Genomic DNA, 26,335 nt, shown 5'->3' with positions numbered 1-26,335 from the left:
ATGGTGAAGGTGTGCCGATGAGGATCTCCGTCTTGCTGGCATTCAGACAAAGATCATTGGCGGCACGCCAATCTTGAATGGCTGTTGGGCAATCAGAGATGAGAGAGGGAGAGGAGGTGGCCGAGGGCAGCCTAAAAATGAGTTGAGTGTCATCAGCGTATCACTGAACATTTGAGCAGAAAATGGCAATGCAATGGGTGAGAGTTGCCAGGTATTGGTTGAAAAGCCAGGGTGATTGGTTAGACCCCTGGGGAACACCACAGGTAAAGAGGAAGTTGGATGATAGGAAGGACCCAAGTTGGACCTGGGAGGGTCGATCGGAGAGGAAAGAGGTCAGCCAGGCCAGAGCCTGATCAGTGATACCCAGGTTATCATGAAGACTGTTGCGCAGGATGGTATGGTTGACAGTGTTGAAGGCAGAAGAGAGATCGAGGGGGATGAGGACAGAGGAATGTTACAGTCAAGGTTGGAGAGCAGATCTTCACGGGTGTTCAGGAGAGCAGTTTCCGTGCTCTGAAGCCAGACTGGTGGTCATGGAGACAGCCAATATAATTGGAATGAAGGTTAAGCTGAGAGATGGCCAACTTTTCCAGGAGTTTGCCCAGAAAGGGAGTAATGGAAATTGGGCGATAGTTAGCTGGACAAGAAGGATGAGCTATGGGTTTCTTGAGATGAGGATGCACAGAGGAGTGCTTCAGAGGGGACGGGAAGGATCCTGAGGCAAAGGAGTGGTTGCAAACATCAGCACAGGCCTGAGCGAGGGTGTCAATGTGGTCCTTGATGGTTTTAGAGGAACAGGGATGAACCTGCATTGATGAGGCTTTCATAGATCGGACTTGTCTAGCGACATCATCGGGGGAGAGAAGGGGAAAGGGCGAGAAGGATGGTGGGGGGGCGGCTAAAGGAGGATCAGCGAGTTCTTGAGTCACAATATAATAAAACCTATTTAATTTGTATAGCAGTGATTAATTGACATTGGATAGGAGTTACTTAAGGAATAGTTTGCTCAAAAATATTATTGTCCAGAGTGTTCGGGCATCTGTTTTTAAGCATACAGTGATCGATTGCATCAACATTTCCTATGTACCTTACCGTAGTTTTCCTCACTTTTACACATGCGAAATCAGGCAGCAGGGCATGGCGATCTTGTGCTAATTGTATCCGTTGCTACATCGCCCTAAGGTTAACTGCCCTTTTGGCACAAAATCATATCTCCTGCCCCTGAAGCTGACCTCACCATTCCTAGCGATATTCTGCGCCTATCTCCATGACATTACTGGGCAGCGTAGCCAAACGCGCCCAGTCATCACCTACGTGTTGACGTCAGTTGACGCAGAACCCGGAATATCAACACCCATTCTCTCACAACACAGCGCGTCCCAATTTTGAATACAAAACATTATTTTTAAAGGAAACCGCAATACTCTGCAATTTATAATGTGCTTTTATTTCACAATAAACGCTCTGAGAACATCCACCGATTTCCATATTCAACCAAATTGGTAATTTCTTTCTTTTGTTATCGATCCACAAATGTTTATCGTGAGTCACATGGTGTTGCTTTGGGTACATGAAGAGCATTGGACGCACCGTGAATCGCAAGGTTTCGGCATCAGCTTGGCGCTAGACCACGTAAACAATGTCAGGTTGCTCCTTATCGCTGGTGCTGCGAAAGGGCATATCGACCCATTGCGATCATCCCAAATCGGCGTGATTGTAATGCAGCCATCCAGCCATTCAAGTGTATCTGCTTGTGCATCCGTGGACAATTGCCCTTTCTCTTCTTGGGCGTTTTGGATCCTTGTTCCTTTAGTACTTGGTTGCTCCTTCGCCGGTGTAGTGGGATCAGAGAGGCGACCAGTTACCACCTCTGCCTCCTCTACCGCATCGCGCAACTTTTCCTAGTCGGCCTGTCTCTTTAATTTATCTTGGATAATCGGGTCTATGATGCTATGAAGAATCTCTGTGATGTTTTCTGTGTTTTTATCTAAATTGGATTGTATTGCAGTTACAAAGCCTTCTAAAATCACCATCTTGGAATTGATCATCGCTAGAATTGTCGATTGGTCCCTGATTTGATCATTTAGGGACACATGCAATTTCATATATGGCAGAAGTAGAGTAAGAGTCGCTATTAAGTTAGTATCTACCTGCACCTTAGTCGATGCTTGGTCCTCCATTTGTGCTGCTGCCATATCCATTAGAAGATCTTCATCGGTTAAGGGTTTTTTCTCGCTGATGCACTAGAGACGGAATCATTGGATTTCGCAGATTTCCGTTTCTTTGGGCAAATCGAGCTCGCTGGTTGCTCTTGTTGTGGGCTCTTATCATATGATCCTCTGGCTACAATTATCATGGCCCTCCCGACATGAGAAGTTCCATTTTATCTCCTTACTGGGGTTGTTATTAACAGTATCCAAACCTTTCGGTGGTCTTCCCGTTGACCTAGCAGTTGCCTCTAGTCTCACAATCATGTCTTCTGAAGGACTCTATAATATAATCAGGCCTCCAGTAAAATAACCTTTGTTTGGAGACCAAGGAGGCTGGAGTGAGGCCTGGGGGCTTCCAGATTGATTTCATGGGGGGGTTCATTTGACTTTTTAGTAGACCGGTCATTGTGTGGGTTACCAAACCTATAGAGTGTTGGAGGGCTGCGTGTCTCCCCTTAATGATTGAAAGGTTTTCTGCCCCCAAACCTCTCCCTCCACCTCTTCTCCAGCTCCATTCCCTACACCTTCAATGGGTGAGGGGTAGGGCTGCACCTGGACATGCCCCTGCACCCTTTTCAGGGTTAGAGGCAGTTGGCTCCTCGAGTTCCTCAAGAGAAGTCGAGCTGTCGGGCGAGTTGAGATTTCTTTCCAACTGCATTATATTGTCGGCGGAGGTCGTAGAACGACATATTTCCACAACTATAGGTAAATTATGAATCGCTGCCTCCATTACGTGCAGCGACCTTCCAGCCGACAGTGCTCCCTCAATTGGGCAGTCCGATCCTATAAGCTCCTGGTTTGTATCAGCCTCCCCGTCACCGAATGATGTAATATGTAGGTCAGCTCCCTCTGATAGGATTTCCCCAGTGCTTACATCAGTTTTTGCCATAGTTGTAGCCAAGGCTTCTCAGCGCCCTCGGTTTACGTAGCACACATGAAGGTTCCAGACGGCGGACAGAGGCAACAATTGAAACCCCTTCCTAACGGTAAAATTATACCAGATTGTTTAGATATCCTGTGTAAGTATACGCTTCTGTCCCGAACCCAGCGTCGGAAACAAATGCAGCTAGAATCAAAGGAACAACTCCCAACAGTCTTCCAGCTGCGTGACTTTCCCCAACAGTGTGTGTAACAATAGACCAGAAACCAGCTTCCTAGATGACTCCTCACGCCAGCGCCTGTTAGTGGCGACCTGGGGCTTCCGAACACATTCTCCAGCAAGGACAGATACAGACCATGTACAAGGCAGGCAACGGAAGAGTAACGTCTCCCTTTCTGTAGTGTTCTTTAATTTTACTGATTTAACTGCTCCCACTTAGCCAGCCATTTCGCGGCCGCTTTGCGGAGCGACTGAAGATAAGTGTGGGGGGGTGGAGCACGTCTGCTCAACACAGCGTCCCCTCGCTTTTTCCCCCCTTAAAGCGATACCGTTCTTTTTGCCGGGTCTCGCTGTAGTAAAAAAGAATACAATGGAAACAAAGTCCGTTTCACCAAATGAAGCAAAGCGTTATCCTGCAGTAACTTCTCCCACTTAGCCAGCCACTTCCTCTTTAAAACTCAAAATTGTAATGGTGATCCAAATAACTGTTATTACTGACCTCAAATGACTCTATGTGCTGGAATATGTATAACCTTCGTACCAGGTGTTGCACTTGGCAATAATGTCATGGGTGTTGGTGATGGACAGGAGAAAGTTGCTGAGAGCAGTGGTAGAGGTTTGAGTTGGGGGTGGGCAAGTGGAGGATAAACATGTAAGTGAAGGCAGCAGCTGACGCTCGTTTCATCGGGTGGATGTTCGTGAAGGAGGTTGGCAGGGCTTTTGGAAGTGCGGAAACGGGGCCACAGGTACCCAGGTGGGAGGATAGAAGAGTGGTTTGACCAAGACACTGGGGGTTACCAGAGGAGATGTGAGTGGTCGGTCGGAGTGGGTGAGGACATTCAGAGTGTGTCCAGCAGAGTGGGTTGGACCAGAAGGGAGAATGGAGAGGGATCGAGAGGTGTAGAGGTCAATGAAGAGTGGATGCTGTGCCAGGGGAGTCCAATTGGATGTTAGTCACCTTAGAGAAGCAGATTGAAAGTAAGGAGGAACAGAAATCAGCCCATAGAGGGATGTAGTGCCTGAGGCCGGTAAATGGTAGCAATGATCAGGTTAGAGGAGGGAGAGATTACCAACTTGCATACCAGGCTCTCAAAGGAAGAGTAGAGCTGAATATGGAAAAGATGAAAAAAGGATCCCACTCGGAAGATTAAGGCAACCCCACCGCGGCTTCGAAAATCTTAAAGCCATCGGGTAGGAGGGAGTCAAATGCAGTGACTGAGCTGGCATTGAACCATGTCTCAGTAAGAGCGAGAATGTCCAAGTCAGTGGGCCTCATTACGAGTACAGTGGTAACTGAGCCGGAAAAACCGGCAGGTTACCGCCATACTCGTATTACCATTCCGCCTCCGTGATTCCCGGAACCACTGGGGCATTACAACCCCGGTGACCCAGTAATTCCGGAGGTGGAATTCGGTAAATATTGTAATGGTGCCGTTTCCACGTCCGCCTGCAGGCGGGTGGTGGTAAACCCGCCAGGTCAGACCTGGCGGGAGTGACACCTCCTGCCTGCAGAACTCGAGATCAGCTGGTCTGGAAAGAACGGTGGTGGCGGATTTACCACCACCGTTCTTTCCAGACCGGCTGACTCGTAATGAGGCCCAGTGTCTCTAGGAGCCCATGCCAGCAGAGTATTTGTTGGCTGAGCGGACAAGTTGCCAGGTGGAGACAGTCTCTGCCTTTGAAGGTTTTCTGAAGTGGATCACATGGACGTGGTACTTCAGTCAGGTGGAACCTGGCAGAGAGAGTGGTAGGGGGAGAGGCAGGAAAAGGAAGACATTTTAAAGAGGGATAGCAGGATCCGGTCAAAGATAAGGAGATTGGCCTGAGGACCCTGAACCAGGATAGTGCCAGTGTGGTATACATTTGCGATGCAGCGTGATGAGAAGAAGCCCGCCAAGAGGACTTCCCACTCGGTGTTGGTGCCACAATTAATGGGAGAGGATGTGAAAGTGGGGAGAGTAGAGATGAGAAGTCCATAGGTCTGGAGAGGGGACGGAGAAGAGGATATCGGTGAAGATCTCTCTGGAAGATGCACTAACGTAGGTGTCAGCGATTGGAAGGTCAGGAATTCACCCAACGTGTCTTTTTGTGTGTGCACTTTAAACATCCAGATTTCATGAGCGAGGGAGGATAGGTGATAGTGTAGCAGTTAGAGTAGATTAGAGAGATGGTGAGTGGCATCTCAGTGGCATAGGATAGATGGGAGAAAGGGGGGGAGTTAGGTTTGGGGCACTGCACTGCAGTCCTGGCTCATGCTATTAGCCGGCTTAGTTGCTAAGGGGGGGGGGGGCAAAAATACAAATGCAGAGCAATAGGTGGGGTGCAGGATTCAATTTTAAAAAGGATCGTAATGCACAAAATGAATGCAATATGTTAAGCACAATCACAATGCAGTGCACAGAATGGATGCACAATGTTAAGCACACCCACCTAGATTCGATTTAAAAAAAAGATTGCAATGCACAAAATGGATGCAAGATGTTAAGCACAATCGCAGTGCAGTGCACACAGGTACGCGAGAGGAAAGGCAGAATCGCAACTAGAATGAATTTGCCACTTGTAGAACAGAGTGCAGTGAACAAAATAGGTGTTCAAGGGAGAAATGCAGAATAGGCTTGGTACATTTATGGTTGAAAGAGATAGTTGGATGAGGCACTAGGACAGGTCAGCCATCACTCCCTTTGTGCAGGGGAAGGGGGGGGGGGAAATAGTTGTTTGCCAGGGGGACACTCCCCTTCCCTTATCCTCTGCTTGTGTGTTTAATTTGCACTGCAAGTTCCACAATTCCTTTCTTCTTGTACAACGTAACTGTGCATTTAAGGTTATGCTCAGGGTTAGATACACAAATCCCCATGTCGGCATACAAGGATATCACCACCCTGTGTTTGCATAGTTGGATTCCCCTGTGTAGGTGACTTTCCCTGATCGCCTCCGCCAACGTTTCTATCGCCAATGCGAACAGCAGTGGGGGCGGAGGGCAACCCTGTCGGGTGCTTCTCTCTAGCCTGATATCGGTGGATAGTTAACTATTCATGCTGACCTTCGCTAATTTGTACAATAGCGACACCATTGAGGTGAATTGCTCCCCGGCCCCCATCTTCCGCAGCACAGTGAATAGGAAGGGCCATGTCAAATGCCTTTGTGGTATTATAGGTTCAAACTGTTGTACCGCAGCCAGTAGACCGAATATTCTACAGAGACCATGCAATGTGCAGCGATCAGGTATGAACCCTGACTGATCTGCTTTCACCATCCTCTACATCAAGGGTGCCAGTGTGGATGCCAGCACCTTGGCTAGGATTTGTTGGTCTAAGTTAATGAGGGATATGGGTCAATCTGTCTTTCAGGGCCTTGTCCGGTTTAAGTAGCAACCACTACCACTGCATCTGCTGTAAACCCATCCAGCCCGGGGGATTTCCCAGATGGCTGAAATCTAATAGCCCCTAGCACTTCCTCTAATAACCGTGGACGACCAGCCATTCCCACGCCTCATCTGGACACCAGTACAAGGCCACTCGCTGCAGATAGTCATCCACCACCCTTTGGGAGGCCTGTGTCTGGAAGGAGTATAGCCACCTGTAAAATTGACATGCTTTAACTGTCTCCAGGTCAGCGAACCTCTCCATCCCCTGTGCATCCTTAATGGATAACACTCGGTTTGTGGCATTGTCTATTCTTGCAGCTCTGGCCAATAGCCTCCCATGTCTCTGTTCTTCCTTCATATTGCCACACTGCCGTTTTCCCCAATAGAAATATGACCTCTCTATGTGCTAGTTCTTAAACAGGTGCATTTTGTTTCTTGATCTCAGCCTGCTCTGGCGGGATTGGTGTGGGTGTTCCAGTTTGTAATTGCTGAATGTGATCTTCAGCATCGGTTATTTCCCTTCTGATCTGTTTCATTACCCCATATTCTCACGAGATACATTCACCTCTAACCACACATTTAAATCTCTCCCATAGGATTGCGGCTGATTCCACTGATCCTTCATTTATTTCAAAGAATGTATCTATTACCCCGTCCAGACCCTCCCAGAACACCATGTCCATCAGCCCCTCACTTTTGAAGCCCCAGGGGGCCCTTCCCATTCCTCGATCCGATTGTTCTATAGACAATAGCATTGGGGCATGGTCTGACGGTGTACGTGCCAGGATAGATGCCTCAGTTACTGATCCTCTAAGTGTTTGAGAGATCAGGCAGTAGTCCAGCTGGGAGGCCGAGTTGTGTACGGAGGAGTGGAATGTGCACTGGTGTATGTCCTGGTGCCTAATCCTACAAACGCTGTGATTTCCCACCCAGAGCACGTCCTGGAGTTTGCTGGTCATCTTAGGCGATGGGTGATGAGCGCCCACTGTGCAGTCCCGGCTCTGCTCCATGACTGCCCAGATCACCTACCGGGGTATCATTAGCTGCCCTATTTGACGGTCAATCCATTCTAATGTTTCCGTTGTGTCTTGGTTGGGACCATAATAGTTGATCCGAGTATATAGTCAATGGCAGATCAAACACCCCCTCCCCTTATTGGCCTCCAAAGACTACTTTGTGAGCTCGAGTCCTAAGCATTGGAGAACAGTCTAAGGATTAACACAGCTAAATCTAGCATCTTAAAAATCCAGAATACCAAAGTGAAAAATAGACATTCAAGCTTTACATGGTCTATCAGTACAATCTCACGTGCGATCATACATGAATACAAATATTTAGGATAGAACATCAATGATAATAAATCTGAGCACCCAACAAAGCTGAGATGAAATACACATTGCAATCCCTATGCTTCATCATACATATGGTACATTTTCCTGTCTCCATCTGCTGACCTGTTAGAAGCAAAAAATAATTCCTGCATAAACATATGGCGCCCAATCCAAAATCCTGGAGAATCCGCTGAACTGGGTTTACCTAGGTTTGTTCTAGAAAACCATACTACCATTGCCTAAAAGCTTTCCAATCCCTGTCGTTCACTATGAGTTAGGACAGATCTTACTAAGGGTGGTTGTATGCTGGAATCCATTATCACTTGATAGGAAGTGCTTGCACTGTTGTACATTTCATTGCATACACCATTGTCAACAAACTGAAAAATCTGTTAATACCTGGTAGGAAGATTGCGTAGTAAATTTGGAGAAAGCTGATATTGATAAAACCGCAATATCGAACCCTGAACATGGAAAGCGAGTTCTGGTACAATGACTGGGTTAACACAGAGGAAAGATCAATACAACATTTTTACTCTGGTATCTTCACCCCAAAAATGTTCAATCAAACCCTTCAATACCTACAAAGATTTCCTGACCAAACATATTGCATGGAAATAATGAGACTTCGATTTAATCTATGGCCCACAAGAGTGCTAATAGCAACAAGATCTAAAGGGCGTGAGCATGCAACTACTTGTAGATTTTGCAACCTAGGGACCCAACCTGAAACTGGTGCACAGCAACGTGCTATCCATAGTAAAGAAAGAAGCTTTCTATGAATTTCTTTGCGACTATCGCACCCTAGTGCACTGTGGTCCATGATTGTGAATGCACAACGTATCTCTTTAAGCATTGCCACAATTAACGTCCCTCAACGACTAAGCTTGTGACACTGATGCACAGTATGATGTACAGATGTCCAGCATGAACTAAAGAACACATGATTTTGTCACACTATGTATATAGCAAAACCTAACTTTAATTTTTAAATTCATAATGAATATGTTGCTAATCATCTTGGGGTAATAAATTGTACTATATGAACAAGCATGCTCTTCCATAACAAGAAAACAATGAAAATGCACTCGAGAAATGTTTTTTTAACAATGTTCAATATAATCTGTATATCCGTTTTATTATTTGAAAAGTTATAATGGTGACCTCTACCACCAGGCACCTTACCTCCTGGTTCTTAATCACTCTGGTCAGACAGAACCCAACAGAATTATGCATTAGGATACATACCCCCGTGCATAAGATGAGCACAAGGAGAAATGGTGGTGGCATGCCCAGCCGGTCCCAAATCCCGCTTCTTTGTTTGGTGTCAAATGTGTCTCTTGCAGAAACGCTACCACCACTTGATGTCTTTGCATATAAAATGGCACCCTACGGCATTTAGATGGGCAGTTCAAACCCCTCAAGATCCATGTAATGTTTCTAAGTGCCCCAGGTATTGCATGTCCATATTAATATTTCAACCATGAATTGTACAGTTTGCATTGCGTAGCACAATTTAATACTCCTTGAGTTTATAGGATACAATATTAACTGACATCTTTGTTTCCCTAACCCCATAAGTTTTGGGATGAACCCTTACCCAAGCAGTCTATTCTCTCCGACTCTCCTGGTCTTCCCCTCTTCTTGAGTCCAGGATCGTCTGGTTGGGCTGTAGCCCGACTGTCCTGTGTCATTTACAGAGGCTGTCCAGAATGTGAACCCAATGCAAGAAACGCTGAACTCCACCTCACCTCCTCCCCCGCCCCCACTGACGACCTCAACCTGTCAGTAATCTGATTTCCACCCCCAGCTGACACCAATTAATCAGCATCACCCTTTCTCCCCTCAACCGGTGCTTCCGCTTGAGGGGCAGCTAGAACTTTCGTTCCTCACCTATTATCAGAGTTCTGTCCTCTACCCGTGCCAACCGGTCACGAGTAAGGACAGGTTGTACTGGATGCAGTGTCACCCATTCTTCTCCTCTCCCCTCTCCTGCCTCCCTGTGCCTGGGGGTTCCATTGTAGTTTTTCAAGGAATATGTTGGCTTCACCCCGGGTGTGGAAAAAATGTGCGCTCTTCATGTGCATTTGGGCGGAAACATCATAGCAGAGCATCTCTCCCGCAGCCTTTTTTTCACGTCCATGTAGATTCTTGAAGATGCTTGCACCTTATCAGAGAAGTGTGGGAAGAGTTTGATGGTGTCCCCTTGGTATGTCACGGTTCCCCTCTCCCTTGCTTTGCGAGGAGCTAGATCTCTATCCTGGTAGTGCACCATCTGGGCTATGATTGGGTGTGGGGGGTCCCCAGGTATTGGTTTCTTCCCACTTGGAATCTGGTGGTCTCTTTCCACTATAAATACCGCAGAGAATCCGTCTCCTCCCAATGCTTCTCTCAGGATCTCTTCGACTCGTGGTTCCATGAATCTTGGCTCCACCGTTTCAGGTTCTCCTATTATTCGTAGATTGTTCCTCCTGGATCTGGATTTGAGAGCCTCCAGTTTTTTGGCAAGTTCTTTAATTGCCCGTCTCACCCGTGTCATTTCTCTAGATGTCAGTTCTGATTAATCCTCTACTGTAGAGATTCACCCTTCAGCTTCGTCCAATCTCGCTCTCTCTCCATGCTTGTCAAGATGGACCTGCATGTCGTCCGCCTTGCATGTTAGTTTCCACCTTCCCATCAAGAGGTTGTATGCTGTTTTGCAGCTGATTGAACATCTCCTTGATGTCACGGAACGCGACTGAAGTATCGTGGGTCATAGGTTGAGGACTCCCATCCTGTAAGTCTTCCATGGTCTTATGGTTTTTTGCTAGGGAGGGGGTGTTGATTTGAAGCTTCGATTGTTGTAGTTTTCCCCCCTTTGTTCGCTTTTGACATCTTGCCGGCCGTCAGGGATGTGGGCGTTTCCCCTCTGTAGTCTTTTGGGTTCAGCCTCTGGGACAATTTGCAAATATGGGTGCAGCTGTCCAGCCCAATGTCGATATTACATGCTTGATCCCCCCACCCCCCTGCTGAAGTGTCGGTATTACTGGTTTCGACTGCTCAGTCTGTGACCCTCCCTCCAGCGGTTTTTGAGTACCACAGTCTGGTGTGCTCTTATCGCCTTCCCACCTCTGATCACTATGACATCTTACTGCTCAGACACTTGGTGCATTGGGCCACAGAGAGGTGACCAGCGCATTGTCGCACGTGGGATGTGTCAATACAGCTCCGATATATCACCTTTTGGGGGGCAAGGATTAGTATTCATGATCAGTTTCTCATCCTTCAGTCCCTATTGGGATTGGCAGGTTCTGCGTGCTCAAAGCACACCAGGGGTCGGTGGCCCTCCACTTCACTCCTTGCCTGGATATTTTAGAGGATAGAGGTGCTCAGCAGGTTCCGGTTGGTTCCTCTTGTAGCCAGTGCCTAGTCTCACAGGTCAATACTGCTCCGATGCGTTGCCTTGGGGCGTGGGGGGCCGGGGGCGAGTTAGCATCCATGATCTGCATCCCCTTCTCCTGTCCCTATTGTAATCGGCGGGCCAACACGTTCTTAGCCTTCATAGCAGATGTGCCTCTAGATGCCATTTGCAAGGCTGCCACTTGGAGTTCAGTACACACCTTCACCCAACACTTCTGTCTGGACACAGTCTAGTGGTGACACACAGGTGGGACAAGCGGTGCTGAAACATCTCTTTTTTTTGCAGCGCTACCTTCTAATAACCCACCTCCTTCTAGTAGTGCTTGCTAATCTACGCAAAGCATGTGATTCTAAGCAGATCTACAAGCCTCAGAAGGGATACAGAGTAATCATATTTCAGAGGCTTGGATCTGCTTAGATTCACATGCACCCGCCCTTCCTCCCCTCTTGGAGTAGAAGGTGCCTGGGTATTAGAACCATGGGTCTTTCACACCTCATGGTTCTTCTTACACTTCATGCTTACACTTCCCTCTTGTCAGGAACAATCTGAGGGACTTCGACGCGTGGGGGAATCATGGGTACTAGGGATGGTATTAGTCACGCCCTGCCGATGTCCCTTTTCGAACTTTGAAAAACTTCATGTGCATTACTCCACAGCTTCCACTAGATGTCGGCCTATGGAAAGCATGTGCATCTAAGCAGATACAAGCATCAGAAATACAATTACGGCGAGTAATGTATCCCATATATATTTATTTTCACCTACTCGGCCACTGGTGTTCTCCTCCTACCAGGTTCATTGCTCAGGGAGGCAGTATTTACTTGCAGCTCACAGCCAGAGCAGATGTTGTCTTTCGGTGATGATTATGCTACAAGGACATCTGGCCGCTGTAATTCTCAGGTTTGCAAGCAACCCGCTAACATCCAGACCCACAGTGGGGGTTGGGAGGGTGGGGGCAGTAGCCCACAGTCTGGCACTCCAAAGCAGGGCATTTTGCCTTGGTGCAGCACCCTATAGGACTCTGACGCTTCCACCCTTGTCTTTGGAGGTGGTGCCCCAGGTCGAGTCTCCATTAGAGTGCATCACCTCAACCGCCCCAACCCCCCCCTCCCCCTGCTGTCCCACCAGAGGCCCCCAGACAGCCCCTGTTACCACTAACCTGCACACCTCCTGGTCCGCATCCAGTCCTATAAATATTTGTTCTAATTGCAGACATGTGTAGTATCTTTTTAAGAGAAGCATGAATTGCGCAAAGCCTGGTCCCTGTAAAAAAAAAAAAGAAAAGGTATCCGCACCCCAGAAGGCAGCTCGGTGGGCTAATAGAAATAAAAATAAATACTCTTTCCCGGGGGCGAAATGCTGCACTTGGGCCTTCCTGACTTGGGTTTGAGCGCCGTTACCAGGTCTTCCTTCACCCAAATGTGGTATTTAATGCTGAATTGAAAATAGTTGAGATCAATTACAGGCAAGAGCCCTCTTGTCTACCTGAAGTTGACAATTACCATGCCTACTGCAACACCATACTACATACTTCACAGGTTCTCGTCAGTGCTTCCCAGAGGGGAGCCCTTCCCTGTGAGTTGTGGCCGCCACCTAATAGTCCATATGTGGGGTTAAGGGCCCTTGTTCTGTGAAGGAAGTCCCTAAACCCTTTTATCCAGGATCTTTTGAATACCTCTGAAATTCAACCTAAGAATACTGTTATTGTAATATCTCTTCACTTAGATTTGATATAACTGAGACGAGAGAGAGCCAAGAAAACATGCAGAGTAATAACAGGTTGACTGGCAATGTACAGTAACGAGTTGGCCCAATTACATCAAAGGCACTAAAAGACTTTGACGTTAAGCTGGGGAGGACCCAGCTACACATCATAACTGATGGATTTAGGAGAGAGTAGGGACGGCCTCGCGAGAAGGCAGCGTCTGTCCAGCACAGCCCAGGAGAATCAAACCCAGAGCAGAGTCCTCAGAGGCAGTCTGTCCTCAGATGAGAGGTCCTCGTACAGGGCATTGAGAAGCCTTCCCTGAGTGGGTACGGACCCATCTCCACTAGCAGCTGCCAGAAACCAGGTGGTTGAGCAACCTCAAGCAGATGGACTTTGTGGTCCATGAACTGTACTGTGTTTGCCGAAGCAGCAACGAGAAGCTGAAAAAAGACACACTGACGCATGCAGAAGAAAAGCCGACCCTGGAACCGGTGACGTGCCCCAGCCACAATCAAGGTAACGGAAGCCGCAGGTAACCCGAGTCGGTTCTTGTGAGGTACTCTAGTCAAACCAAGAGCCAAGAAGTACTCTGGAGTCATCTCCCTCGTCCTAGTGATAATCTACAAAACTGGGAAAGGCGAGAGTGGGTCAGAAGTCCTCTCCCTTGTCACAGTGGGTACCTAAACAAAGTTGAAAAGTGTTAAAGGACAATAACTGTTGGAGTAATCTTCCAAACAATAAGACTACTACTAAACGGACAAGAAACCCTAATGTATCAGTGCCAATGCAGAGAAGATTGGAAAGGACAGTGAAACAAGGGACTCTTTCAAATGACTCTACAAAGACGGCCCTCAAGGTTGATCCAGACAGACGAAGGGAGTCATTCTCCTGGCCGTACCTGTTTTGTCGAGTCAGAACTTACATCAAGACTGTTGCAGAAACCAATAGAATCCAATAGAAATGATGCACTTTGCTGGGAGAAGAGGAATCTCATCCAGAGCAGAGGATGATTTTTAGACAAACACATCGTTTACTGCTGTAGGGGGCCAATAAGATGAAAAGACTCGGACTTAAAAGTACCACAACCTTTGGAAGGAGGTACAGAAGGTTGCATCAGTTTCTGATGTTATCCTTATTTGGAGTATTGGCAGCTTGTTGTATAATGCTGCCAAAGTAAGACTTTGTTCAGCCTTTATCCAAAGATGTGAGGCTAACTATTTCTTAAAGTTACAATGCAAGATCAAAATGTATGCACCATTTCCACTCAGCTCTGCGGACAGTTGCCCACCATGCCCAGAGTTTCGGCGAGAACCAGGGAGCTGAGACGCGCAGTTTTCTTTAACAATTTTAAAGGTGCCAATTCATTTGCAGCTGCTGAGCAAGTAGTAATACGTTGAGACCATGGTAGAGGCAGGGGTAATTTTGAAGTGTTCTGTTGTGCAAGCACCAACTGTTCGATTATGGTGCCAATCTCTGCAATACTTTGGGCTGAGCCTGCCTTTTACTAGGTGAAGTAATCTTAAAAGGGATCAACAAATTATCCAAGAAATGCCCTGAAGAAACAGCATAAATCTGGAGAAGGAAAAATTAGATCAGGAGTATGTCCCTTTATATGTGTAGAGCCTATCCCTAATTAAGGCAGTGATGAAATGTCCATATAAGATAAAATGGAGTCAGCCCAGAAATTAAAATGTCCTAAAATACAGATTATTATGGGAAAGAGCCAAAGCCGAAAAGTTTGAAAAAAAAGCCTTTTCAAAGGTCGTCCAGCTAAATGAAGGTGGGCTATATGCAATCAAAAAGTGAAGTGTAAAAGAGTGAGTGGCCAAACTTCTCCCTAACAGATTCCATTTCTATATCCGGAGTCTCAGGGTAAAATCAAACAAATGAGGTCATTTCTTAAAAATTAAGGTGACACCCCCCCCCCCCCATCACCAGGTTGGTTGGTGTTGCGATCAATGTGTAAAATGGAGTAGCCTGCAGGTAAAATGTGCACCATATCAGTGCCAGATGGTAAACCATGTTTCTGTTAACCAAATCGGGTGCATAGTCTTGCAGAAATGTATGTTATATACACCCTAACATGTCCATGCAACCTAAGATACATAAGGATACCAGTCAAAAGAATCATCAAGCAAAAACCTGTATCGGAACAAAAAATTGTCACCACTGGTAGACCATTTTGTAAAAAGACACACAAGACCAGTTAAAATGGACTTTTTCTGGAAAAGATCCAGATATCAAAGAGGGCGGTAAATTTGGAACTAAGGAGGAGCAGAAGTGGATTTTTTCACTGCATACTGACACGCAGGGTCTGACTAATTAATTGGCACGACTTGGCGGCGATCCTACCCACTTAGGATGATGCCTATCTGAGACTAGGGCTCTGCATGTGGAATTCACCCTGTGCTCTCCTGATTCTATCCAGGAACCAGGTGATGGCCCACATAGCCACCTATACTAGATCATGAATTTCATAAGTTCAAACAGATAGACAACAGGAGGCAGTGCACGGTACTGTCTGAACATAGGTCTCCCTACAAGAAAACACAATTGTACTTACTGGAGGACTTTACCTATAATCCTACATCCAGATTTAGACTGGAGGGCATTTTCAAACACCCAAACATGCTCGACCTCATCCATATTCTAGACTGCGGCATTTGACACCTCCCAGATTACTCGACCGCATGGGATATACTTTGGACATCACAGTAATGGAGCAATATAGAAACTGGTCTGAACTGTTTTCTCTCTACTGGATTCCACTCCAAGATGGCAAGGCCTCTATGGAAGCTTTTCCAGTGCCTTTGTGAGGCATGCAAGGGATATACAATATGAAAGCATGACATCCGTCACGTGATCTGTACATCAACCAGGCAACGGCAGACTATTAAACCGAGAGTGGCTTCTTAACACACACAAGGAGATGCGCACAGTAGGAAGACTAGAATGATGAATTGATGAGGTAATTTTGGGGGTATTTAATGAACCATTGAGCAAAGAGATGTAGCAAAGCTTTCAACTATCTGCTATACACCGGAGATAACCGCAGTAATAAACGTACTTGCAGTGTTTATTTCATTTTTAATACAGAAATTGCATCGGGGTGACGCAGGTGACTCCTGCCCCCTGTATAAATGATATTCTTGGACACACAAGACTGTTAGGTTAGATTTTCATTTCTATGCTAAATCTCCCTCCACTGTGAGACCCCCAGCACTTCTTGCTGGACTTGGGATTCTTTTTCTATGTTCCCCACTCGCCCTTTTACTTTTTACTGGTGCCGTTTTTCTGGCTCTCCATAGTGGTTTTGGATCTATCCTTTCCTATAACTTTGTTGGGCATCTGCAATGTAGTATTGCAGCACACAGCACTTCTGTACAGTGTTGGTGGGCGGCCCCTTGGGCATCCATTTTTATTTTCTCTTGACTTGCCTTGCAAAACACATGCTCTCAAGGTAGAGAGAGTTCCATCCCAATTACATTTTATTTTGAGAGCAGCACACCCCAGATACACAGTATCCCCTTTCTTACTGTTTCTGTAACATTTATGTTAGTGACAAGCTTACTGTTAAAGCTGGTGGCACTGAACATACTTTAGTGACTTTTTGGAATTATTACACACAGGCTGTCAAACCAGCCACGGTAATGCACAGAAAGGTCACCATTCTGCTAGAATGGTGGCTTCTTGGTTTGTTCACTTTCTTTTTTTTTTTTTTTTGGTGGCATTTTTAATGTGCTTGTCCTTTCTTGGTCCTTCTGTTGTCTGCCTGCAGGGTGGGGTTGGGGGTGAGGAGGGCTGGGCTCTCCCATGTGGATGGGGGTGCTTGCAGGGTGGGGGTCACGGGTTCTCCCATGTTGAGGGGGCTGCCTGCAGGGTGGGGTCAGGGGTGATGGGGAGGGGGGAGGGTCCTGGGTTTTGCCATGTGGAGGGGGGGCTGCCTGCAGGGTGGGGTCAGGGGTGATTGGGGCAGGGTTCTGCCATGTGTAGGGGGCTGCCTGCAGGGTGTCACTCCAATCTGTTGTGTTGGGTGCGGGTGCTGATGTGGTGCACCATGCGACTGGCCAGATCGCCCATGCCTGAACCCAGGTCTGCTTGAAAACACATTGGATAGTGGTTCCTTTGGGAGCATTGCCATTTGGTGACAGCTTTACCTGTCATCAGGCCCATCTACGCTGAGAGCCACATGCTTCTTATGGTCGTTTGGCCAGTGCGTTGTGAGGGGAAGGGTTGGGGGATGCATTCAAACTCATCAGATTTAACTTGGCAGCTGGCTCTAGGGTTCGGCGCTCCCTTGATCCACTCCATGTTGAGGATGGAGCTGGCCTTCTCCCGCGAGGGTCAGGTCAAGGGGGGGGGGGGTCCACAGTGCCGCCTCTGGTGTCTAATGATTACTGCTGGTGTTTGGACAGGAGGCTGCAGACGCTGCCCTTTAGGTCATTCTACCACTTCCTACAATCCTCAGTGTCCTGTGGGACGGTGCCCTCAGCTGTGGCATTGTTTCAGATAACTGACCCAGACGGCTGCATTCCATTGCACTGATGTTTAAGGTGCCGGGAGCCATATAGCTCCTCGGCATGGGCCATCACCTCGTCATCATGGACCTGCAGCTCCACCCCACAAAATGTTTGCTGCCTCTGACCCGGCACCAGTAACGTAATTCCACCAAATATGGGGAGACTTACTGCCATGGACTCGGTTTCGGCGGTAATTCAGCTGGACGGAATTACCGTTGCTGCTAATGGTGAGTGGCCGCTCCCACTACTATTTAATGCAGCAGTGATCTGTTATGCAATGGACACACCTTGTTAACAGGGCACGGTACTGTGCTGTTCTATTATAATTTATGGTGATGTTCCGTGAGTGTATAGACCAGTGCTGTGAGGCAGTATCTTGTAGCACTGTCAGTCGCTTTCCTGCGCCCACACCGTAGTTATGTCCCAAAGACTCTCCCTAAACTGTACCAGGTCACGGCAGTGCCCAGCAGAAGGCCGCCCACTGGGGGGGAGGGGGGGGGGGCACCGCCGCCTTTGTGCACTTTAGCCCTGGTGGCCCTCATGCTAACTTGTGGCATGTGGGTACCAGCACTCTCAGCCTGTTGTTGTCATCTTCACGTGCGTTTTATGAGTCTTGCGAGAAACAAATTGCTTATTCCTGACACCTCAGGGCCATCCCATTCTCACATCGTGCCCCGCCTCTCAGCACTGGTGACCATGACTAGGTAAAGGGCGAGAGGCATCCAAACGTGGGAAGGAGTTTCAAGGCACCAGCGAGCAAAACGCATGCCAAATTGTGTGAGTACCTCACACATAATAGCAATACCTGATAATGATATGAGTGCCTTCCATTTGAATTGACCGCCTGATGTCTAACTTTCCATTTGATACCAATACCTGGAAAAAGAATTAGACTACCCAAAAGCTGTTGGCCTTTCTGTACTTGCGATTGGCACACCAAGAATGTCACCCTGCCCTTTTATAGCCCGCCTCAGTCACATCTCGTGCAACGATCATCTTTGACTATTCAATAGTTGTACAACTGAACCGAACCTTAAAGGTTTAGCACCTCATTAGCAAACTATGGATACCATGTTAATTATTGACCAGCTCTCTCCTCCTAAGAAAAATATATAATTTCTCTTTCTTTACCTATATTGAACAATCATGAAGTGAAAACCGACCATCTTATTTCCCCTTATTACTAAAGGAGGGTGACCAGATGATTGCATATTATCTGCACACCCCTTCTTGGATTTGGGGATCTTATTTCCCCTTATTACTAAAGGAGGGTGACCAGATGATTGCATATTATCTGCACACCCCTTCTTAGATTTGGGGATTAGCTGGTGCTAGAGGTCAAATGTTTTGCCTTAGAATATCGATAAGGGAGATCAGATAGGAGAGAGGGGACAGGCAGCTTGTCTGCGTTTGGCATTTTACCGACCCAATTGACTGCCTATTTCCAGGCCAATCTCTATGGCCATTATCACTCACTACCTACCCTTCCCCACCCAAAACACATCCTTCTGAAACCTATTTGAGATGGCCCTGTCGCAGATGTATAGGGCCTGCTAGTGTTATTTTGGTCTCCTCACATCTGTTTTGCATTGGAGCCCTGTTAAAAAAAAAAAAAAAAAATTGCTCTGGCAAAGCCAACACTTGTGTATAGGATAGACATTTGGACATTTGGCACACACTGACATGATATGGCCAGGTACTCGCACCATTTTCCAGCTGTTAACATTTTATGGCCTGATACTAGTCTTATGGAAGGGCCTCGTAAATGCTGATCCCTAGTCCACACAAAAGCCAAAACTATTGGCTTTGCCCATGCTTCTTGTTGTCCTGATGAAGGCATAAGACACTAAGCTCGAAGTGGACCGAAACACATGTCGACAGGCAGCCGATCAATGTCACATTAAATATAACAATCTCATTAGTTTCCTCAAATGTGTCCATTGATTTGCACTGAAGTCCATTATGCCAACTGTTGGCACGATGATGCACACATAGATTCCCATGGTATTTAAATGATATTGTTGGGATTTTGTATTTTTACATTGTTTTGTTCTAAATAAAATATGTATTTTTGTAATAGAGGTCTGACATATTGGGCATTATTTGATTAGCCTTAAGTGTGTGTGTTTTTGGGAAAGTTAGAGTTGATCTAGCTCATTCTAGAGTGATGGATTAAGGGAGGCTTTCGGGCTGCTCTATTAAAGAAAGATCATTGAATCATTCAGTAAAAATGCAGGTGTCTTGACTTTGTTTTACGAGTGGTTGGACCTGTGGCTTCGAGGTACTTCGAGCTTTGTTCTGAGTTTACCTTTTCTAGTGCATATCAATTAACATGGGTGATTTAGACGGTGAGGTAATGTGGGTTTTTAGGTTATAGGAAATAAATGTATTTGTTATCTTACATACTTCTAATGTAAACACACAACAGTAATAGATTGTATATAATCACCCGACAATTTGGTCTTAACAGAGCCAACGGAGAAGGTTTTGCAAATGGGGTCCATCTAATTTGCATAAGAATACATTAATTTGAGACCAAAATTAATAAAATGTGCTCATTAATGTCACCCCAGTTTGGTTTTTAGTTTCTCAAGTAACGTTAGTGCTTGCCACCTATTTTATACTCTGATAGGTTCATCATATACACCGTCTTTTAGACCATATGCTTGCCAAAATGGCATCTGGTGTGTGTCTGCACAGACTCCCACACTTTCCAACACTACCCAGCAGGTGCATGTCGAAAAGGCAAGTGAACATGGTTCATCTGGACTGGAGAGGAGTATGCCTTGTGCCTCACGCATACCCCATGCAGAGGAGGAGGGCGTGTGGAAGGCAACAGAACAATACAACACCTTTGAGGCAGAGGAAAGAACCAAGAAGCAATCCATGTCTGGCCTTCTTGAGTCCTCCCACCAACCAGTTGCTCGGGCCTCCTGCAGGTTCAGCCCTACTATGGTGGGATGGTCCATTGGGCAGACCACCAAGGAAAGGGAAGCATTGAGGATGATAGCCAGGTACTAGAGTACAGAGACATGGGCATGGCTGAAGGCAGCAGCAAGGTGTGGTTTAATAGACCAAGCACTGGCAGGCAAAGTCATTCACAGTATCATGGCAGGCTGATGCAATATTAATGATGCAGGGAAGTGGATGGCCTTGACCATGCACAGCCTTTACTCCTACTAGAATTACATTGCCAACGTGTGATCGGGTTCAGCTGTAAGGTTCCTGACAGCCCAGCTGAAACAGTTCACCAACTTGTGAAACAATGCAAGGATCTGGGAAAACCTGTGCATTACATTTGTGGTAGACGAAGATGTCTCATGAATGAGTCTATGGTCTTTGCTATGTCGGGAGGGGGACTGGGTCAAGGGCAGGAATCTGGCTCATTCTGCTTCTTAGTAAAGAACCTGAATGATGGAGTTTTTAATTAGTTTTCACTAAGCGAGTTCCGAAGCGTGCATGTAGAGACTAGGATGGAGGGTGTTGAGGTACAGCAGGGCATTCTACTTTTTATTGCAATCGCTTATTATAGTACATTGTGGCAAAATAAATGGATCAACTTTTGGGGAGCACGGACATTGGATTCAAAGGGGACTCTAGATCGATATGCGCCACACAAGGATATGGTTAGGCCAAGATTGTTAAATATTGTGGGCCTTGAAATCCTAAAAAAGAGTTGTTGCTTCTGGAGGGTGGTTAAGATCACACAGCCTATGGTGGTGGCTGCACAGATGACACACCTGAGAACTGTTGAGGGGAGCTTGTCTTCTAAGGATTACCCCCTCAGAACATGGAGCACTCCAAAAAAATGTGTTAATTGTGTCACCTCAAACTGGTATTTTTCCCCCCATACTGGACTGATGAAAGGTACTCGCATATACTGTTGTGGTAGCTACCTACACTAGACACACAATAAATGTAGGACTGACGGATGAACAGGTGGGCAGTTGCGCATTGTGGTGGGTCTATGCATACTATTCACATGTAAATGCATCTTATTCCAGGGTCGCTGCCATATGGGTTGCAAGAGATGCTGGCAATGAAATTCTCACCCTTTCTGATCATGGATATGCAGGATTATGTTGCGCGGATGTGGTGAGTAGAATCTCCATAGTAGATCATTGGGAATCATGTGTTATCCCTAAATGGCAGCATCAATTTGTGGATGTTTGTAGAGATGGGGCAACATCCCCATTGGTTACTAGGGATGTGATGAGAATAGTTCTTGGTCACAGCGCAGAGGGTACAGGGGCGCGCTGAGATTCAACCTAAGGTGCAAGGATCAGAATCCTCAAAAAGTTGTCATGTTATGGGAGTTTGGTAAGTAACAGACCCATTTACACCCACTCCTTAACAGTAAAACATAGGGTGTGCCACCTCCTGAAAACTGCACTGTGGTATTTTGAACAGGGAAACAGAAGTGAAGTGGGATCCCTCTGGCCAATTAAATTTAGTACCTGGAGATGGGGCACTTATGTAAAAAATTAGGAAGGCAAATGGGGTAATGTGGAGTTTGTGGAGTCTCTCCTACACTTTAGTCTTTTGGTCTCTTGACACAAAGTCCAAACTCATCCCTCATCTACAGGATTGACAGAAAAACAAGCTTATCTAGGTTTAAAGTCGATGTTTGAATGTAGTGGCAGCATGGCCTGTGCCGTTCTCACCATGGGAAGAGATTGGCGCTTTCCCTTTAAATCACAGTTCTGTCCCGGTTTCCTCAATGGTGCTGTTAATTATATTATTCATGTTTGGGCCAATACACAAGTCATCAGTGATTACACAATGGACTGGTCAAGCAGGCATCCGATTGGTGGCAAACGCCTGCCTTTATCATTTGTGTATGGAAATTGGGAGCATCCATGTGCTATTTAGTCATTTCAGAATAGATATATTGGTAGAACACATATACATGTTCCTGATGATTAAAATATGCATTTAAAATGTTTGTTCCTAGTGTTTTGAATGCAAAACATTTCTAAATAAAAATGAAATGCATTATTCCTGCTGCATGTTACCTCTGTTCCACTAAATGTTCCCATTGGAGCACCACTTCTCTGCCACCTATTAGGGTGCCTTTCTCCAATAGATGGCACTTCAAAGTCAAATAAGTTACTATATGAGGAGTTACTACTGAGTAGTCTTATGACGTGTGCTGCCTGTGATTGTGAACATGTTGAAACTAATAATGTGCGTCTCCTTTTATCTCAGTAGGTGACTGATGCCCCGGAAATGCAACAGTGATTTAGATTCCCTGGTCTATCGCAGGGAAAAGCTTCATTGTTAGAATATATTTCCAAGCATCTTAGAAGAGTGCAAGTTTGGTGTCCAGGTGCCTTTTCAGAGTATTCAGGAACTCGGATTGCGAAGCCTATTGATACATGATGCCTTCCGTCCATGCAACCTCTTTGTGGTAGCATCCAGTAACCAAACATGTTGATGCTGTAAATCGTGGGTGAGGGGGATTTCTAGCATGAAAATGACAATGTGTTATGTGCAGTAAGAAAAGCATTTCTCGTTTGTGCTCTGAATTTGGGAAAAGGTTAATTGAAAAGGCTTCTCTTAAGTCAAGGCACCAACAATAAACTGGCAAGAGACTTTACACGTGAACAACATGTGGGAACAATTGCTATCTCACGAACATACTTCTTGCCCACATGAGGACATGGGTGACAACACATATCAGTGCACTGAATTTGATGTCATCCATTTGCATGATAAAGTTATCAGTCACCAGCAAATGAATAAAGGTGAGAAACCTTATGAGTGCACTGAATGTGGTAAAGGGTTTGCTGCAAAGGGTGAGCTTACTATCCACCACCAGAGAACACATACAGGTGAGACGCCTTATGAGTGCACTGAATGTGGGAAAGGGTTTGCTCGGAAGGGAGCTCTTATTATCCACCAGCGCACACATACAGGTGAGAAACCTTATGAGTGCACGGAGTGTGGCAAAGGGTTTGCTACAAAGCAAGAGCTTACTATCCACAGGAGAACACATACAGGTGAGACGCCTTATGAGTGCACTGAATGTGGGAAAGGGTTTGTTCAGAAGAGAGCTCTTATTATCCACCAGCGCACACATACAGGTGAAAAACCTTATGAGTGCACTGAATGTGGGAAAGGGTTTGCTCGGAAGGGAACTCTTATTATCCACCAGCGCAGACATACAGGTGAGAAACCTTATGAGTGCACTGAGTGTGGCAAATGGTTTGCTACAAAGCAAGAGCTTACTATCCACAGGAGAACACATACAGGTGAGAAACCTTATGAGTGCACTGAATGTGGGAATGGGTTTGCTACAAAGCGAAAGCTTACTATCCACAGGAGAACACATACAGGTGAGACGCCTTATGAGTGCACTGAATGTGGGAAAGGGTTTGTTCAGAAGAGAGCTCTTATTATCCACCAGCGCACACATACAGGTGAAAAACCTTATGAGTGCACTGAATGTGGGAAAGGGTTTGTTCAGAAGGGAACTCTTATTATCCACCAGCGCAGACATACAGGTGAGAAACCTTATGAGTGCACTGAGTGTGGCAAATGGTTTGCTACAAAGCAAGAGCTTACTATCCACAGGAGAACACATACAGGTGAGAAACCTTATGAGTGCACTGAATGTGGGAATGGGTTTGCTACAAAGCGAAAGCTTACTATCCACAGGAGAAGACATACAGGTGAGAAGCCTTATGAGTGCACTGAATGTGGGAAAGGGTTTGCTACAAAGGGAGAGCTTACTAGCCACCAGAGAACACATACAGGTGTGAAACCTTATGAGTGCACTGAATGTGGGAATGGGTTTGCTACAAAGCGAGAGCTTACTATCCACAGGAGAAGACATACAGGTGGAAAGCCTTATGAGTGCACTGAATGTGGGAAAGGGTTTGCTACAAAGGGAGATCTTACTAGCCACCAAAGAACACATACAGGTGAGAAACCTTATGAGTGCACTGAGTGTGGGAAAGGGTTTGTTCAGAAGGGACATCTTACACACCACCAGAGAAAACATACAGGTGGGAAACCTTATGAGTGCACTGAATGTGGGAAAGGGTTTGTTCAGAAGGGACATCTTACAGACCACCAGAGCACACACACAGGTGAGAAACCTTATGAGTGCACTGAGTGTGGGAAAGGGTTTGCTTGGAAGGGACGACTTATTTGCCACCAGAGAAAACATACAGGTGAGAAACCTTATAAGTGCACTGAATGTGGGAAAGGGTTTGTTCTGAAGGGACATCTTACACGCCACCAGAGAGCACATGCCGGTGAGAAACCTCATGAGTGCACTCAATGTGGGAAAGGGTTTGTTGAGAAGGAACATCTTACAAACCACCAGAGAAAACATACAGGTGAGGAACCTTATGAGTGCACTGAATGTGGTAAAGGGTTTGTTCAGAAGGGACATCTTACACGCCACCAGAGAGCACATACAGGTGAGAAACCTCATGCGTGCACTGAATGTGGGAAAGTGTTTACTACAAAGGGGGAGCTTGCTATCCACCAGAGAAAACATACAGGTGAGAAACCTTATGAGTGCACGGAGTGTGGGAAAGGGTTTTCTACAAAGCAAGAGTTTACTAGCCACCGGAGCACACATACATGCTTTCCGTAAAGCTATGAAAACCATCCTCTTCACATAAGGTTCCACGCAGCACCATGAATACTAATGAAATGTCCCACTGCATAAGCTGCATTGTAATGCTCAAATGCATAAGCTGTAATGACAACTATGTTTGTAGCAATCATAATGTGCCAACGACTGCTACCATTCCTGTACCCATGTTACTAAGCTCCTGCAAGTAACAGTGCCTCAATGCCCCTGGGCTGTTTGCGCACTATATAAATAAAATACATACCTGGAACGCCCTCTGTCTAAGCTCACTGGTTTGTCTTTCCTTCATTTTTCTAGATTCTTATGTTTCAATGCCCACTGTTAGAACCCATAAACCTTTAGGTGAATAAGTGCCATAGGGAAAGATGCTTAATAAAAAAAATAAAAGCCAACTTGTAATGCAACCCTACAGATAAGCAGTGTTTTTAACCATTTACTCCCCAAGAATTAGCAAACACTCCCTTCAAAAAAGTAGCCAAACTCCCAACTGTAAAATTGGAAGCAATGGACAAATTGGTGCCAACCTCCCTGCTTTCTCCCACTCAGGTTCATGAATATGTTCATCCCAGTGATACCAGCCAGGCAGTACCAGTGGATGGTGGTTTACAGAGATTTCTGCTTGCTATGTAGAGAAACTATAAAGTCATGTATATTTTATTTTACATTAATTGCTAGTCATAAAGAAGTGTGAATTAAAAAGTTGCAATTTCTTTCTACTTAAGTAAAAAGAACAAATGACTTGCCTCTCTGTAATGTTTTGTCTGATGGTTATACCTGTCATAGATTCCTCATCTTTGATATCCATATCCTTGTGCAGCTGTTATCCAGAAACCATTCTGCCAATAGGGGGCGATGCACAGCTCTGTATCAGTCCAACCCTCTTTTCACCTCGCACCAAAATGATATCTGGGCCAGTATAAGTAGCGGTGCTGTGCCCCAGACCTCAGTTCCACCCTCCTTTCCTAGCATTCTTGATGCTGAGGGACTGTAGAACTGATGGTGTACTAGCTTCCCAGAAGAGGGGCAGGAAGGCAGTGCAATGAGGAATCTGTGGCAGGAACATCCATCAGAAGGAACATTACTGAGAGGAAAGT

The 26,335-nt window shown here is 46.1% G+C and overlaps 1 protein-coding gene across 2 annotated transcripts in view; it reads left to right on the top strand.

Annotated features, from left to right (window-relative positions):
* LOC138498534 (zinc finger protein 268-like) overlaps positions 1 to 25,510 on the top strand; it is an 87,449-nt gene extending 61,939 nt beyond the window's left edge. Inside the window, exons 2-3 of one of the 2 annotated variants that reach the window (XM_069622313.1) lie at positions 21,637 to 21,727; positions 22,844 to 25,510. In XM_069622313.1, the coding sequence (XP_069478414.1) occupies positions 23,244 to 25,241 (1,998 nt within the window). In that variant the 5' untranslated portion in view covers positions 21,637 to 21,727; positions 22,844 to 23,243 and the 3' untranslated portion in view covers positions 25,242 to 25,510. The remainder of the gene's footprint in view (positions 1 to 21,636; positions 21,728 to 22,843) is intronic. The other variant, XM_069622314.1, reaches the window with a different exon arrangement.
* Positions 25,511 to 26,335: the final 825 nt, after the last annotated feature.

The sequence above is a fragment of the Ambystoma mexicanum genome, chromosome 5q, assembly GCF_040938575.1.
Source record: "Ambystoma mexicanum isolate Mex_15411 chromosome 5q, UKY_AmexF1_1, whole genome shotgun sequence".
NCBI classification, from domain to species: domain Eukaryota; kingdom Metazoa; phylum Chordata; class Amphibia; order Caudata; family Ambystomatidae; genus Ambystoma; species Ambystoma mexicanum.
Note: the sequence above shows the minus strand (reverse complement) of the source record. Positions and strands in the feature narration are given on the sequence as shown.